General features: G+C 42.8%; 1 protein-coding gene across 1 annotated transcript; it reads left to right on the top strand.

The window, feature by feature from the left end:
- The first annotated feature begins 13,721 nt into the window (after window positions 1–13,721).
- Window positions 13,722–17,199, top strand: shhb (sonic hedgehog signaling molecule b). The gene is made up of 3 exons (XM_055867768.1): window positions 13,722–14,245; window positions 15,016–15,277; window positions 15,651–17,199. The coding sequence occupies exons 1-3, from the start codon at window positions 13,937–13,939 to the stop codon at window positions 16,325–16,327; spliced, it is 1,248 nt and encodes a 415-aa protein (XP_055723743.1). The 5' UTR covers window positions 13,722–13,936; the 3' UTR covers window positions 16,328–17,199.
- Window positions 17,200–18,680: the final 1,481 nt, after the last annotated feature.

Raw genomic sequence — 18,680 nt, forward strand, 5'->3', positions numbered from 1 at the left:
CAGTGACACGAGCCTACCAGACGAGCTAAATTACTTCTATGCTCGCTTCAAGGCAAGCAACGCGGAAGCATGCATGACAGGATCAGCTGTTTCAGATGACTGTAATCACGCTCTCCGTAGCCGATGTGAGTAAGACCCTTAAACAGGTCAACATTCACAAGGTTGCGGGGCCAGACGGATTACCAGGACGTGTACTCTGAGCATGCGCTGACCAACTGGCAAGTGTCTTCACTGACATTTTCAACCTCTCCCTAACTGAGTCTGTATTACCAACATGTTTCAAGCAGACCACCATAGTCCCTGTGCCCAAGAACATGAAGGTAACCTGCCTAAATGACTTCCAACCCGTAGCATGCACGTCTGTGGCCAGGAAGTCCTTTGAAAGGCTGGTCATGGCTCACATCAACACCATTATCCCAGAAACTCTAGACCCACTCCAATTTGCATACCGCCCCAACAGATCCACAGATGATGCAATCTCTATTGCACTCCACACTGTCCTTTCCCACCTGGACAAAAGGAACACCTATGTGAGAATGCTATTCATTGACTACAGCTCAGTGTTCAACACCATAGTGCCCTCCAAGCTCATCACTAAGCTATGGACCCTCCCTCTGCAACTGGATCCTGGACTTCCTGATGGGCCGCACCCAGGTGGTATGGGTAGGTAACAACACATCCGCCACGCTGATCCTCAACACGGGAGCCCATCAGGGGTGCATGCTCAGTCCTCTCCTGTACTCTCTGCTCACCCATGACAGCACTGCCAGTCACGACTCAAACATCATCATTACGTTTGTAGATGGCACAACAGTGGTAGGCCTGATCACTGACAACGATGAGACAGCCTATAGGTAGGAGGTCAGACACCTGGCCGTGTGGTGCCAGGATAACAACCTCTCCCTCAACGTGATCAAGACAAATGAGATGATTGTGGACTACAGGAAAAGGAGGACCGAGCACACCCCCATTCTCATCGACGGGGCTGTAGTGGAGCAGGTTGAGAGCTTCAAGTTCCGACCGCAAGGCACTACAGAGGGTAGTGCGTACGGCCCATTACATCACTTGGGCCAAGCTTCCTGGCATCCAGGACCTCTATACCAGGCGGTGTCAAGGAAGGCCCTAAGAATTGTCAAAGACTCCAGCCACCCTAGTCATAGACTGTTCTCTCTGCTACCTCACAGCAAACAGTACCGGAGGGCCAAGTCTAGGTCCAAAAGGCTTCTTAACAGCTTCTACCCCCAAGCCATAAGACTCCTGAACAGCTAATCAATTGGCTGCCCAGACTATTCGCATTGTCCCCCCCTCCCCCTCACCTCACCCTCTCTTTTATGCTGCTGCTACTCTCTGGCTGTTATCTATGCATAGTCACTTTAACTCTACCTACATGTACATATTACCTCAATTACCTCGACTAACCTGTGCCCCCACACATTGACTCTGTACCGGTACCCCCTATATATAGCCTCGCTACTGTTATTTTACTGCTGCTCTTTAACTATTTGTTACATGGAACTCTATTCCACATCAAGTAACTGACGCAAGTAATAAATTAGATTATAAAACAGATAAAAATACACCTTATGGAACTGCAGGGACCTTGAAGCAACACAAACATAAGCATAGACACATGCATACACACACGATAACATATGCACTATACACACACATGCACATGGGTTTTGTATTGTAGATATGAGTTAGTGGTGGAGTAGGGGCCTGAGAGCACACAATGTGTTGTGAAATCTGTGAATGTATTATAATGTTTTTAAAATTGTATAACTTCCTTAATTTTGCTAGACCCAGGAAGAGTAGCTGCTGCCTTAGCTAATGGGGATCCATAATAAATACAAATACAAAACTGCAGCAGGCCATCTTATGAGGTGGTGTTGACTAGGAGGGCCTTTGACAGGGTGAAATTACAGACAACCAAATGGTAAATTCCATTTGGTTCAAAAGAAAGCACAAAGCTTTTCGCTAATGCACTTCACAACCAAAATGACCCGACTAGATGTATCTGCTTGGAACATTTCACATAACATACATTACCTGCCGTTGTTGATTAACCTGTCTGTGTCATCAGGGCAGTAACTCGGGTAAAGATCAGAGGTGTCATGATTTTATTTATTTTTTATTTTTTTATTTCACCTTTATTTAACCAGGTAGATCAGTTGAGAACAAGTTCTCATTTACAACTGCGACCTGGCCAAGATAAAGCAAAGCAGTGCGACAACAACAACAACACAGAGTTACACATGGGATAAACAAACGAACAGTCAATAACACAATAGAAAAATCTATATACATTGTGTGCAAATGTAGTAAGATTAGGGAGGTAAGGCAATAAATAGGTCATAGTGGCGAAATAATTACAATTTAGCAATTAAACACTGGAGTGATAGATGTGCAGAGGATGATGTGCAAGTAGGGATATTGGGGTGCAAAAGAGCAAAAATAAATGACAATATGGGGATGAGGTAGTTAGGTGGGCTATTTACAGATGGGCTGTGTACAGGTGCAGTGATCGGTAAGCTGCTCTGACAGCTGATGCTTAAAGTTAGTGAGGGAGATATAAGTCTCCAGCATCAGTGATTTTTGCAATTTGTTCCAGTCATTGGCAGCAGAGAACTGGAAGGATAGGCAGCCAAAGAAGGAGTTGGCTTTGGGGGTGACCAGTGAAATAAATCTGCTGGAGCGCGTGCTACGGGTGGGTGTTGCTATGGTGACCAGTGAGCTAAGATAATGGGGGGCTTTACCTAGCAAAGACTTATAGATGACCTGGAGTCAGTGGGTTTGGCGACGAATATGAAGCGAGGACCAGCCAACGAAAGCATGCATTTCGCAGTGGTTGTAAGTATATGGGGCTTTGGTGACAAAACGGATGGCACTGTGATAGACTACATCCAATTTTCTGAGTAGAGTGTTGGAGGCTATTTTGTAAATGACATCGCCGAAGTCAAGGATCGGTAGGATAGTCAGTTTTACGAGGGGATTTTCAGCAGCATGAGTAAAAGAGGCTTTGTTGCAAAATAGGAAGCCGATTATAGATTTAATGTTGGATTTGAGATGCTTATTGTGAGTCTGAAAGGAGAGTTTACAGTCTAACCAGACACCTAAGCATTTGTAGTTGTCCACATATTTTAAGTCAGAACCGTCCAGAGTAGTGATGCTAGACGGGCGGGTAGATGCGGGCAGAGGTCGGTTGAAAAGCATGCATTTAGTTTTATTAGCATTTAAGAGCAGTTGGAGGCTACAGAAGGATTGTTGTATGTCATTGAAGCTCGTCTGGAGGTTTGTTAACACAGTGTCCAAAGAAGGGCCAGAGTACACAGAATGGTGTCGTCTGCATAGAGGGGTATCAGAGAACCACCAGCAGCAAGAGCGACATCATTGATATATACAGAGAAAAGAGTCGGCCCGAGAATTGAACCCTGCGGCACCCCCATAGGGACTGCCAGAGGTCCACACAACAGGCCCTCCGATTTGACACACTGAACTCTATCTGAGAAGTAGTTGGTGAACCAGGCAAGGCAGTCATTTAAGAAACCAAGGCTGTTGAGTCTTCCGTTAAGAATGCGGTGGCTGACAGAGTCGAACGCCTTGGCCAGGTCGATGAAGATGGGTGCACAGTACTGTCTATTATCGATGGCGGTTATGATATCGTTCAGGACCTTGAGCGTGGCTGAGGTGCACCTGTGACCAGCTCGGAAACCAGACTGCATAGCGGAGAAGGTAAGGTGGAATTTGAAATGGTCGGGGATCTGTTTGTTAATTTGGCTTTCGAAGACTTTAGAAAGGCAGGGGAGGATTGATATAGGTCTATGACCACGGCAGTTTTCCAATCTTTTGTATCTCAGACGATACAAAAGAGAGGTTGAACAGGCTAGTAATAGGGGTTGCAACAATTGCGGAAGATAATTTTAGAAAGAGAGGGTCCAGATTGTCTAGCCCACCTGATTTGTAGGGGTCCAGATTTTGCAGCTCTTTCAGAAAATCAGCTATCTGGATTTGAGTGGAGGAGAAGCAGGGGGGGGGGGGGCTTGGGCAAGTTTCTGTGGGGGGTGCAGAGCTGTTGGCCGGGGTAGGGGTAGCCAAGTGGAAAGCTTGGCCAGCCGAAGAAAAATGCTTATTGAAATTCTCGATTATCGTGGATTTATCGGTGGTGACAGTGTTTCCTAGCCGCTGTGCAGTGGGCAGCTGGGAGGAGGTGCTCTTATTCTCCATGGACTTTACAGTGTCCCAAAACTTTTTGGAATTTGTGCTACAGGATGCAAATTTCTGTTTGAAAAAGCTAGCCTTTGCTTTCATAACTACCTGTGTATATTGGTTCCTAACTTCCCTGAAAGTTGCATATCGCAGGGGCTATTCGATACTAATGCAGTACGCCACAGGATGTTTTTGTGCTGGTCAAGGGCAGTCAAGTCTGGAGTGAACCAAGGGCTATATCTGTTCTCAGTTCTATATTTTTTGAATGGGGCATCCTTATTTAAGATGGTGAGGAAAGCACTTTTAAAGAATAACCAGGCATCCTCTACTGACGGAATGAGGTCAATATCCTTCCAGGATACCCGGACCAGGTCAATTAGAAAGGCCTGCTCGCTGAAGTGTTTTAGGGAGCATTTGACAGTGATGAGGGATGGTCGTTTGACAGCGGACCCTTTACGGACGCAGGCAATGAGGCAGTGGTCACTGAGATCCTGGTTGAAGACAGCAGAGGTGTATTTAGAGGGCAGGTTGGTAAGGATGATATCTATGAGGTTGCCCGTGTTTATGGATTTGGGGTTGTACCTGGTAGGTTCCTTGATCATTTGTGTGAGATTGAGGGCATCTAGCTTAGATTGTAGGCCGGCCCGGGGTGTTAAGCATATCCCAGTTTAGGTCACCTAACAGTACAAACTCTGAAGATAAATGGGGGGCAATAAATTTGCATATGGAGTCCAGGGCACAACTGGGGGCTGAGGGGGATCAATAGCAAGCGCCAACAGTGAGAGACTTATTTCTGGAAAGGTGGATTTTTAGAAGTAGAAGCTCAAATTTTTTGGCCACAGACCTGGATAGCATGACAGAACTCTGCAGACTATCTCTGCAGTAGATTGCGACCCCTCCCCCTTTGGCAGTTATATCTTGGCGGAAAATGTTGTAGGATGGCAATTTCAGAATTGTTGGTGGCCTTCCTAAGCCAGGATTCAGACACGGCTAGGACATCAGGGTTGGCGGAGTGTGCTAAAGCAGTGAATAAAACTAACTTAGGGAGGAGGCTTCTGATGTTAACATGCATGAAACCAAGGCTTTTACGGTTACAGAAGTCAACAAATGATAGCGCCTGGGGAATAGGTGTGGTACTGGGGTCTACAGGGCCTGGGTTAACCTCTACATCACCAGAGAAACAGAGGAGGAGTTGGATAACGGTACGGCTAAAGGCTATAAGAACTGGTCGTCTAATGGGTTGGAAACAGAGAATAAAAGGAGCAGATTTCTGGGATTGGTAGAATAGATTCAGGGCATAATGTACGGACAAGGTTATGGTAGGATTTGAGTACAGTGGAGGTAAACCTGGGCATTGAGTGACAATGAGAGAGGTTTCGTCTCTGGTGGGACCAGTTAAGCCAGGTGAGGTCTCCGCATGTGTCGGTGGTGGGACAAAAGAGCTATCTAAGGCAAGGTGAAATAAAACAATAAGGACTTCCCGAGACAGCAGCAGACAAGGCATATTGACATTAGAGAGAGTCACAGGTGTTGATCGGGAGAGCTAAGACAACAACGGGTAAATGGCGATGAATGGGCAGAGCGGGTCAGTTAGGTACATACAGGACCTGAATTCGAGGCTGGGAACGACAGATAAACAAAATGAGGTGCCGTGTTATTGAAACAGTCCAGGGGACATCAGCTGTGTAGCCGAGTGATCATAGGGTCCAAAGAACAGCAATAGGTGAGTCAGGGAGCCGTTCAGTAGTCAGTATTACGCTAGGCAAGTGGGAGACACGGCGCCTAGAAAGGTAGCAGGCCGGGGCAAGAAGATGGGTCTTCGGTGACATCGCAACAGAGAAGCCCGTTGAGACCACATCGTGCAACAACGTTGGCAGACCAGTCATGATGGATCGACGGTTCTCCGTATCGACAACAAAGGGTCCAGGCCAATTGGCAAAAGAGGTATTGTAGCCCTAGAATTAGCTGGCATATGGGCCTAGCTCGTGGTTAGCATAAAAGGCTAACTGGTGCCAGTCTCCCTCGACTCCTATGATGGTATGTCCTTTCATAGGAGTCGAGGGAGAATGGCATAAACAGAGGAGGTTTCACAACTGTACTTGTGTCGCATGACACACTTTTATTCTGAGGTATTGTCTGACAACCTGTAAAAATAGCAAGTGAACAGTGAACAAAATTATTTTTGGAGGTCGCTAGACCATTGCAATCACATTTCAGGACATGTTATGTTGCCCACCTTTGCTCCTTCTGGTAGTTCCCGGCATCCCTTCATGATCAGGGGATCAGTCTGGCACCCAACTGTGCACTTGGTCGAACAGAAAAACAGGGTCAACGATTGTCATCGTCCCTCGAGAAATAAGGTAATCTCATTTGGAAGTTAATTCTAGGCTTTACAGATGTAGACTGACTGGCTCCAGATTGGATTATATTCAGGCCGATGACACCGTTACACTTTGCAACCAGCTGTGGCGTGTTTCTCTATGGCCCTGGGTTGATTTGTACGGAAGTCCAGACGGACATATGAATAAATAAATAAATTCCCTTGTTATGTTGAGATCACAACTTATTTATCTCATGATTACTGGATAACAAAAGATAATTTTCTTGTGATCACGACATTATAAAAGTTGTTTTATCGAGATCACGAGATAATCAAAAGTACCACACATTTCATTAATTTGTTCAGCTGCACAATAACCACCTCATTAAGGAGCCCTGTGGCTGCGTTGATTGCAATGTACTCCTGGGCATATAAGCCCTGAACGAAGCCCGAGAGGCAACCCTGTCTCCCAGGCTGCCCCCAAGACCACAGCCAATCACATGCAAGGAACAACGCAGCTAACTTGGCTAGTCTTGTGAGCTAGCTAGGTAGCTTGGTAGTCTTGTTAGCTTGCATAACTATAGTTATAAGGGACACCATGTTTTGTAGATAATATTTTAATTTACAGTGGGTGAGCTCCATTACTGACAGGCTGATCAGATTCAATTTCAGCCTCAGTTGCTGATAAGTCAGGGTACTGCCTTGTAGGCTGTTTTATAGGTAAGGCTCCTTGTAGGCAGATTAGCTGTCAAAGTGCTTTATAGGCAGATGCATATCTGATCTAGGGCGTGAGCTTTATTCCTGGCAGGCTGATCAGATCCAATAACAGCCAGATGCTTATAAATCAGGATTCTGCCTTGTACAGCTCTGCAAGGAGCCTTACATATGAAACAGCCTACATGGCAGCATCCTAATACTTCAGAAAGTATTCACACCCCTTGACTTTTTCCACATTTTGTTGTGTTACAGCCTGAATTTAAAATTGATTACATTTAGATTTTGTGTCACTGATCTACACACAATACCCTATAATGTCAAAGTGGAATTATGTTTTTAGAAATGTTTACAAATTAATAAAAAATGAAAAGCAATTAGTATTCATCCCTTTTGTTACGGCAAACCTAAATAAGTTCAGGAGTAAAAATGTGCTGAACAAGTCACATAATAAATTGCATGGACTCACTATGTATGCAATAATAGTGTTTAACATGATTTTTAAACGACTACCTCATCTCTGTACCCCACACATGCAATTATCTGTAAGGTCCCTTAGTCAGCAGTGAATTTCAAGCACAGCTTCAACCACAAAGACCAGGGAGGTTTTCCAATGGTTGGCAAAGTAAGGCATCTTGGTAGAAAAAAGCAGACATTGAATATCCCTTTGAGCATGGTGTAGTTATTAATTACACTTTGGATGGTGTATCAATACACCCAGTCACCACAAAGATACAGGCGCCCTTTTCTTCCTCACTCACTTTGCCCAAAGAGAAAGAAAACCACGCAGGGATCCCAGCATTAGGCCAATGGTGATTTTAAAACCATTACAGAGTTTAATGGCTGTGATAGGAGATAACTGAGGATGGATCAACAACATTTTAGTTACTCCACAATACTAACCTAAATGACGGAGTGAAAATACGGAAGCCTGCACAAAACAAAAATATTCCAAAACGTGCATCCTGTTTGCAATAAGCCAATAAAATAAAACTGAAAAAATGTGACAAAGAAATGAACTTTTCGTCCTGAATACAAGGCATTTTGTTTGGGGCAAATCCAACCCAAAACATCACTGAGTACCACTCTTCAACTGTTCTGCCTGCAGTTATGGAACCCCTACTTGTCCCAGACCTGCTGTTTTCAACTCTTAATGATCGGCTATGAAAAGCCAACTGACATTTATTCCTGATTATTATTTGACCATGCTTGTCATTTATGAACATTTTGAACATCTTGGCTCTCTCTAATTCTCTTCTTCTCTCTTTCTTTCTCTCTCTCGGAGGAACTGAGCCCTAGGACCACACGTCAGGACTACCGGGCATGATGACTCCTTGCTGTCCCCAGTCCACCTGGCCTTGCTGCTGTCCCAGTTTCAACTGTTCTGCCTGCGGTTATGGAACCTCTACCTGTCCCAGACCTGCTGTTTTCAACTCTTAATTATCGGCTATGAAAAGCCAACTGACATTTATTCCTGATTATTATTTGACCATGCTTGTCATTTATGAACATTTTAAACATCTTGGCCGTGTTCTGTTATAATCTCCACCCGGCACAGCCATAAGAGGACTGGCCACCCCTCATAGCCTGGTTCCTCTCTAGGTTTCTTCCTAGGTTTTGGCCTTTCTAGGGAGTTTTTCCTAGCCACCGTGCTTCTCCACCTGCATTGCTTGCTGTTTGGGGTTTTAGGCTGGGTTTCTGTACAGCACTTCGAGATATTAGCTGATTATACGAAGGGCTATATAAAATAAACTTGATTGATTGATTGATTCATATTTTCAAGCATGGTGGTGGCTGCATCACGTTATGGGTATTCTTGTTATCGGCAAGGACCAGGGAGTTTTTTAGGATAAAAAGGAGTAAAGCTAAGCACAGGCAAAATCCTAGATGAAAACCTGGTTCAGTCTGCTTTCCAACAGACACTGGGACACAAATTCACATTTCAGCATGACAATTACTTAAAATACATGGTAAAATATAAACGGGAGTGGCTTACCAAGACGTCAATGAATGTTCCTAAGTGCAGTTACAGTTTTGACTTATATCGGCTTGAAAATCTATGGCATGACTTGAAAATGGTTGTCTAGCAATGATCAATAACCAACTTGACAGAGCTTGAATATTTTTTTAAGAATAATGGCCAAAAATTGTACAATACCGGTGTGCAAAGCTCTTGGAGACTCGGTGCCAAAGATGATTCCAACATGTATTGACTCAGGGAGTTGAATACTTATCTAATCAAGATATATTAGTGTTTTATTTTCCTTTTTTTAATATTTATATTTTTGTTCCACTTTGACATTACACTTTGTGTCAACAAACAAAGACACTACTTTGTGTTAATTTTGACAGTAAAATAAGTGTTTCTGACTCTTATCGATGTCACATAGGCCGTTTTCAAAGGGATTAGTTGTTTTTATAGGCTCTTTGGCATAATTTTCACATATCACCTAGATCAGTAGTTCCCAACCTTATCGGTTACTGTACCACCAACTGAATTTTGCTCTTCCCGGAGCACCCTTGAAGTACCGCATCGTGTGCATTTTACCAGTAGGTCTATTGTCTCATGAGTCTTCTCAAGTACCCCTTATGAATAGGCCAAGTACCCCTAGCTGTCCTAGTACCCCGGTTGGGAACCACTGACCTAGACTAAAGGCCAACTGAACATACACTTTCTATTTGCCTTATCTGTGGTTCAGGTGGAGACATCTCTCAGAGGAAGGCTGAAGTCACAGTTAATCTTCATTATCCTTTGCCTTATTGATTCTGTCTATCCTACCCACCTCACAATGGTCTTTTCCTTCACCTTGCGGAATTGCCTGCCACTTTCCTCCATGGCAAAGAGTGGTTGCTATAGCAATAGACTGTTCGATCTAACCACAGACCCAAGTTCTGATTGATGAAAATAGAACTTCAATGTCTCCTCTCTTAATTGCAGTTGGCTTGGATGAATGGTTCTGAACATTAATTTGCTCGGAAAAGGACAACATGAGGATGATATGAGAAAGGAACAGCCAGAAAGGGTATCGAAGCATTTGATATGCATCCAGAACAACTAAGAACCATTCCCACTGGGCACACACTGGTTGAGTTAACATTGTTTCCACGTCATTTCAATGAATTTAAGTTGAACCAACGTAGAATAGACGTTGAATGCCCAGTGGGTTGAGATCTGAGTGAGAAGGATTTCTTTACAAATACTACCGTACAAAGAAATGTTCAAATGACCCACCTGTAAGTCAATAAGACCTAAAAAAAGCACAATGCTGTGTCACTCAAAGAGGTTACCATTAATTTGGAACAATTCTTATTATTCTGCTAAGTAATGAGATTGTAAAATAGTGGACAAGAGAAGGATGTTTTTCCACCAAGGGCCACCACAGACATCACATGTGACCCGGGAGCATCCCAAATGGCACCCTATGCCCTTTATAGTGCACTGCTGGGGAATAAGGTGCCATTTTGGACTCACCCCCAGGACAGATGTAGACTGACCTCAGGAAGACCATTCACTCACATGTTGTTCTGCTAATTGAAAAGAACGACTCGGATTTCCTGGTGACACAAATGGTCTCTAAGCCTTTTTTATTGCCTAACAAAAAGACTTAACCTTTCTGTCTCCCAGTGGGCAATTTAGCACATAAGTGAAAATTAGAGATATTAGTCAACTAGATATGGAGAAATTGTTAATTAGATGTTCGAAGCTGGAGATGCTAGTGTCAATCTACCAATGCAGAAGAATGTATTTTGGTTATTGAGAATATTCAAGCACTTGCACTTTCATTTGGATACAGGATTATGGTGAAGGAAGGAAAAAACAACATGGAAACAGCTTAACATTTTTGACCTGTTAATAAGGGTTACAGACACTGTGGAATTCTACACTTAACTAAAAGAAAGGATGAAGTAGTTTCAAAACATGATCGGTTGATAACTGATAAATTGCCAGGATATTTAAAGGATACTTTTGTAATTTCACAGTTTGCTGTGGCTGTCGAACATCATGGTTCTGTTGGTGGTGTTGCATGGTGTACACTCATTCTGTTAAAATGGATGTGTTCATTTTCATCCTGGTCCACGATGGATACATGTGGCCAGTAGCAATGGAAAGGAGCGCTGCATATGTGTTGATGCTGTTTAAAGGACTGGACGATTATATAAAGATGTAGGATCTTAATTGGATCACCCTGTTGCAGGAGAACTTTCTTGCAATGCAGTAACTTATTTGAGGTTTAAAAAGAATTCTGATGTTGTACTTTTCACTTTGAAATTTCAGACTTGATTTTCCCTTATGAAAAATGTATCAACCCTACAAAATGTCCATGAATTATTATCCACATCATAATTCACATTTCGTGTTGCTGCAGGATTATTTTCCTGCTGTATCAAACTGGCTCAATTTAAAATCCGACATCTGTAGTAGTTCCATTTGGGTTGTAATCGGTTCCTAAATTGTATTTTCACCCAGTTGGAGCTGCAACGCTATAGGGGTTTTCCCCCTCAACAGTTTCCTGTGTGTATCAAGAATGGTCCACCACCCAAAGGACATCCAGCCAATTTGACATGACCATGGGAATCATTGGAGTCAACATGGGCCAGTATCCCTGTGGAATGCTTTCAACACCGTGTAGAGTCCATGCTCCGACAAATTGAGGCTGTCCTCTTTAATCTTTAATCGAGATTGATTTCATCTGTTTTTTTTGTGCCAACAGTGGCGACAAGAATGTAGTATGACTTTCCTCATGCTAAAAGACTTTTATAAGGTAGACTTGAGTTTGAATGACCAAGAAACTGTATGTGTCTGTAGGATGTCATGGTTGCAATGGTCCAACCATTCTATTGATTCCATAGGCAGAATCCAACCTAGAATGCTTGAGATCCTTGCACTCAATTCTTACATTTATTTTATTTGACCTTCATCCCATGTGTTTTTATGTACCACCACCAGTATACGAAAGAGTGTCCCCATTTGAAAATATTACGGTTTGAGTATTTTGAGTCCTTCTAAGACTCTTAACATAGTTTGAGGATCAGGATTAAGATCTCAATGTTAATTCTAATCCAAACATTTTAACAATTCATTCCTGAGTTCTGACTCTTAATTGCCTCAAATGATGTCCTTGCCACTTCAATAAAAAACATAAACACTATGTAATTGAGAAATACTGAGATATTACAGTGTGCTATACCGTATATTGTGTGTTTCGGTAATGCAATGCCTTGCTGCTATTGGATCGTTTTTTTTTATTAATAGAAGCATGTAGGCCTGCCTGTACTACTCTATGGCTTTAACATGCAGCCAACTGTATTCACCTTATAGCCATTTTCTGATTTGCACTGCTAAACCACATTTTGTACTACTCATGAACACATTTCTTTATATTGAGTGCAGTTCCTGTGAGGGTCTTGCTCTGTAATGTGACAAGTGGGTGAGTTTTTGCTCACTTTCATGCCATTTTTCTGCAACCAATGCAAACCACGACCAAGCAAACGACAGCAATGGGACAAGGGGCAAAAACTACACTGTTCAACAAATCCACTACAGATGAGAAAATTATGTGGGGCTTATTATTTTACACACTTCAATTTGGGTGCAAGAACACTTCTGAAATGTCAACCACATAGAGATGATCATAGAAATCCCATTCACTTATTCTACTGTCACACTGCAATTAGCGGATATCATTGGTGGAAGGGCAGTTGCTGACCCATAACGTTCAGCTGGCCCTAGACTACAGATGCTTGCCATGTGAAAACTGGTGGTGATAGGCACAGTAGTCCAGCAGCAGGGAAGAAAACATACTTACGAGAGAATAGGAGATAGAAATAAACTCTCCTACATGTTAATCCCCATTGAGGAACATTCGGTCTATGTCCCAAATGCCACCCTATTCCCTATATAATGCACTACTTTTGACCAGGACTCTGTGATCAAAAGTAGTGTACTATATAGGGAATAGGGTGCCATTTGGGACGCATATTCTTACTGTCTCCCTCACTTCACACCCTCCTTAGCTTAATGTATTGTGACTTGCATACCATCTTGGTGCAACTAACCTGCATAGACATTTCTATCCAGACCATTATGTCTACAGTTCATGTGTTTTAAATGGTATGGTCATCAACCTTGGTCCTGCAGAGCTAAAGTGTATGCAGACATTTATTCCAGACCAGCACTAAAACAAATGTTTTCTTTGACTAGCCTGCATGCCACTTCTTGTGATTACAAGAAAATACAGACACATATGAAATATACATTTCTCAAAAAGAAAGTAAGTAAACGTTTCAGGAATTACTGTTAATGAGTGGCCTATTGACACTGTCAAACCTTCTATTCGAATAGCATGGAGAAAAAACGGTTTGTCAAGTGGAGCCAATCACGTTCTTTATTTGATATACATTGATGAGCTATCATTAATATAGAGCACTAGTATAGAACAGAATGGAGCAAACCCATTCATATGCGTCTGGACTGGTTTTCTGAAGCAGCAGCAGTAACACAGCTCCAATGTGCTCTGAGGGCAGCGACATCAAACTGTCATTACGGCACCTGCTTTGGTAGCGGTCGTTTGATAGCCTCCTAGAGTAGAGAGAGAAAAACGAGGACACTGATACAGGGTAGAGTGTGAGAGACTGCGAGATAAGTGAGGGGATATAGCCAGCCTACACAACAGGGACCTCAATACAATTAATCCAATGGACGTGATGCTTATACTGATAAGAATTGCGCTCTTGGGCTTCATCTGCCTGTTTCTAGCATCCGCTGGGTTGGCCTGTGGTCCAGGCAAGGGATATGGAAAACAAAGACATCCGAAAAAACTGAAGCCTTTGGCTTACAAGCAGTTCATTCCCAACGTGGCGGAGAAGACCCTTGGGGCCAGTGGCAAATACGAAGGGAAGATCACAAGGAACTCTGAAAGATTTAAAGACCTGACACCAAACTACAATCCTGACATTATTTTCAAAGATGAGGAAAACACTAATGCTGACAGACTTATGACACAGGTAGGCTATAGTGAGAAAGAGCATTAAGATGTATATTGTGGGTGAATGATCATTTGGCACGAGAACAACGAATGACGCTCAATTTGAAGTGACAGTTGTTCAATATTTATGATGTACCTTTATGGTTACTATGCATACCTATGTATAATATAGATTTTAAACAATTTCAAACAAACTGTGCACCATATCGGACTCTTTTTGTCTATGGACAGTTCTGCCCTATGTCTCCAGTTGGGCTTATCGGAGCATGAAAATTAAGACACGTCGTTATGGATGCCATGCGCACGACTGCTACCACTTATTAAAGGGGCTGGTTCTAGACAGTTAATGTTAGGCTATGATAAACTTGTATTATGGACTGCTCCCCCCCCCCCCCCCCCCCCCCCATCCCTCTCTTCACACACACAAGCGCAGAGAGTGAGAGAGAGAGGGAGAGAGAGATAGACTAGGGATAATTAATTAATTTAGATTCGCAGCGTCACTCGATAATCCATAAGCATCTATAACTTTTCTAAAATGTTTATTCGTTTCTTTTCAAATCGAAAAATGTACATTAATAAAAACGTATATTGGAACAGATGCGTCTATATACAATCAATAAAGCTCTGTCTTTAGTTGCATGCTATATACATATATATATTGTGTGTGTGTGTGTGTGTGTGTGTGTGTGTGTGTGTGTGTGTGTGTGTGTGTGTGTGTGTGTGTGTGTAACCCTCCAATTTAACCCCTTGTGTTTCCTGACATCTCAATGATCTATTTATGCTTTTCAGAGATGTAAGGACAAACTGAACTCTTTGGCTATTTCAGTCATGAATCAGTGGCCGGGAGTGAAGCTGCGCGTGACAGAAGGCTGGGACGAGGATGGACACCATTTCGAAGAATCTTTACACTATGAAGGAAGGGCTGTAGATATTACCACCTCTGACAGAGATAAGAGCAAATATGGAATGTTATCCCGGCTCGCGGTGGAGGCAGGATTCGACTGGGTCAATTATGAATCCAAAGCCCATATTCATTGCTCTGTGAAAGCAGGTAAACACAACGAACGAACAATTAATAGTAATAATAATAATATAATATTTTGATGTAAATTTCTAATGTAAAAAAAATAGTATAAATTACTTCCTCAACCGTTCATGCACTGTTTATTACGCACGTTGCTATGTCAAGAAAACAATTTATTTGTTAGGGTTTGTTCGATAGGCCTAGTGCAGTCCCTTGTTATTACACAGTTATAAGACAATACTTGTGACCCATGTTGGAATGTCAACTGTCCTACCCCATTTGTTAGAGCAGTAAGCCCTATATTTGTCCAGGTCATTCAGTTTACATTTAGAATTGTATGGCAATAGTTACTTGGTCCAAAGTAGTTATTTATTAACTCTTTATGTCTGCTCTTCTCCAGAAAATTCAGTTGCCGCAAAGTCGGGTGGCTGCTTCCCTGGATCCGCCTCAGTTCTCCTCGAGGATGGTCGAAGCAAGCTGGTAAAAGAACTGGAGGTGGGCGACAAGGTGTTAGCAGCAGACATAGAAGGAAATATTGTGTCCAGCGATTTCCTCATGTTCTTGGACCAAGATCCAGTGTCAAGACGAGAATTTTATGTTTTTGAAACAGAGAAGCCCAACCGAAAGTTAAGACTGACCCCGGCTCACCTGGTCTTCATCACCAGTAACGTTACGGATGACGATATGACTGCAGTGTTTGCCAGTAATGTAAAACCTGGGCAACAGGTGTTTGTTGTGGACGAGGCCGTAGACCACCTGAAGGCAGTCACTGTGGAAAGGATTTACGTGGAAGAATACGAGGGATCTTATGCCCCAGTAACCTCACAAGGAACCATCATAGTTGACCATGTTTTGGCGAGCTGTTACGCGGTAATCGAGGACCACAAATGGGCGCACTGGGCCTTTGCGCCAGTCCGGTTGGGGCACGCGTTGATGTCCTTCACAGATCTAGTCAAAAAGCGCGAGGACATACGTCAGAGAGATGGAATACACTGGTACTCAGACATTCTATACCACATAGGGACATTGCTGCTGGACAGAAACTCCTTCCATCCTCTTGGAATGTCCCAAAGTTGAGACTTGAGTCGTTTTTATTTGTCCATTTCAAAGACACAAATGAATGCTCTTAAAGATGGAAATACTTTTGGGCACTGGAGCCATACATGTATATTCTTATTTATTCTCTTATGTTTTCCTCCTATCATGAACCAGTCGAATTTAGTCGTCTAGGATAGTGTGAACAATCTGTGAAGAATTTATTTCTAAACATTTGAGAAGAAAACTGTTGATGATCGTTATGTGCAAATGTGAACTGACTGTTATATTTTCTTGGATGAACATAGTGTTGCCTCAATAAATGATGTTTTTATACACTGAAACATGTAGCCTGCATGTCAACCTGAACAAATAGCCTACATTCTCACATTTCGTTTTCTAAAATGGACATGGTTCAGCAACAGTGAAATTAGTAATCATGTGAAAGAAGTGCCTTTATGGTTGTAAACCCATAAATGCCATAGCCGACTGAAAACGATTAGACTAATTCAGAAAGTGCAACAAACGTTGTAAGTCTTTAATATAATAGCCTACATTAGGCTTATTTTGCCAAATACGTTTCAGATTAAGCATTGTTTAGAATTCAATATCACTATATGCATCTCAACCTCTGTCCACTCAGAATTGGGCACTGTCAGAAATATGTCTGTGCCTGCTTCTTCTCAATCAAACCATGGAGCAACTGGAGCCTCTGGTGGCCATTAACCACCTATATCATCTGATCTGATCAAAGCTACCACTTTGACCCTGCAAGAAAGCACCTGTTCTATATAAGAGTAGGCCTTCAGATATTAGTTATATTTTACATTTAGTCAATCATATTCTCACTTCCTTTCTTGGTCTTTCATAATGGCTCTCAAATACTGAATTAATAAAGCCGAGAGAATGAATCAGAGAGCCCTTAGCCTGACTATTTTCTTCAATTAAGAGGTCGACTATTTTCTTCAACCCCTGGCCCCTAGTGCAGGCCTAGGTTACATTCCCTAAGCAACCATGGTAATTTAGGCTACTCACAATAACACTGCTCCACTTTGACACACTTGGCAGTTGGTCAAACAGATGTCATGTCAAGAACTGAATCACACAACTTAATCAATAACTGCTCAGTCTATTCTCATCAACCCCCACCTAAAACAAAAACAGGGGCAAACACATTTCTTTAACCGACAGAAATCACTAAAAACTGAATATGCGTGATTATCCATGTTTATCATCTCAACACAGACTTGTCAAATATGCTACACATAACTCTACAATGTATCATTATTCAAGATCATCTTGACTTACAGTGCATTCGGAAAGTATTCAGACCCCTTGACTTTTTTCACATTTTGTTACGTTACAGCCTTATTCTAAAATTGACTAAATTGTTTTCTTCCTCCCTCATCAATCTACACAAAACAGCCCATAATGGCAAAGCAAAGACAGTTGTATAAAGGCAAATGTATAAAATAAAAAAACCTGAAATATTACATTTACATAAATTTTCAGACTCTTTACTCAGTACTTTGTTGAAGCACCTTTGGCAGCTTTACAGCCTCAAGGCTTCTTGGGTATGACGCTGCAAGCTTGGTACACCTGTATTTGGGGAGTTTCTCCCATTCTTGTCTGCGGATCCTCTCAAGCTCTGTCAGGTTGGATGGGGAGCGTTGCTGCACAGATATTTTCAGGTCTCTCCAGAGATGTTCGATTGGGTTCAAGTCCGGGCTCTGGCTGGGCCACTCAAGGACATTCAGAGACTTGCCCCGAAGCCACTCCTGCATTGTCTTGGCTGTGGGTTTAGGGTCGTTGTCCTGATGGAAAGTGAACCTTCGGCCCAGTCTGAGGTCCTGAATGCTCTGGAGCAGGTTTTCATCAAGGATCTCTCTGTACTTTGCTCCGCTCATCTTTCCCTCAATCCTACCTAGTTTCCCAGTCCCTGCCTCTGAAAAACATCCCCACAGCATGAACGCTGCCACCACCATGCTTCACCGGTGGGATGGTGCCAGGTTTCCTCCAGACGTGACACTTGGCATTCAGGCCAAAGTGTTCAATCTTGGTTTCATCAGACCAGAGCATCTTTTTCTCATGGTCTGAGAGTGCCTTTTGGCAAACTCCAAGCGGTCTGTCATGTGCCTTTTACTGAGGAGTGGCTTGCATATGGCCACTGTACAATAAAGACCTGATTAGTGGATTGCTGCAGAGATGGTTGTCCTTCTGGAAGGTTCTCCCATCTCCACAGAGGAACTCTGGAGCTCTGTCAGAGTGACCGTCAGACCGAGTTCTTGGTCACCTCCCTGACCAAAGCCCTTCCACCCCGATTGCTCAGTTTGGCCAAGCGGCCAGCTCTAGGAAGAGTCTTGGTGGTTCTAAACTTCTTCCAACTTCTTCCATA

Source organism: Salvelinus fontinalis, chromosome 17, assembly GCF_029448725.1.
Source record: "Salvelinus fontinalis isolate EN_2023a chromosome 17, ASM2944872v1, whole genome shotgun sequence".
Classification (NCBI taxonomy): domain Eukaryota; kingdom Metazoa; phylum Chordata; class Actinopteri; order Salmoniformes; family Salmonidae; genus Salvelinus; species Salvelinus fontinalis.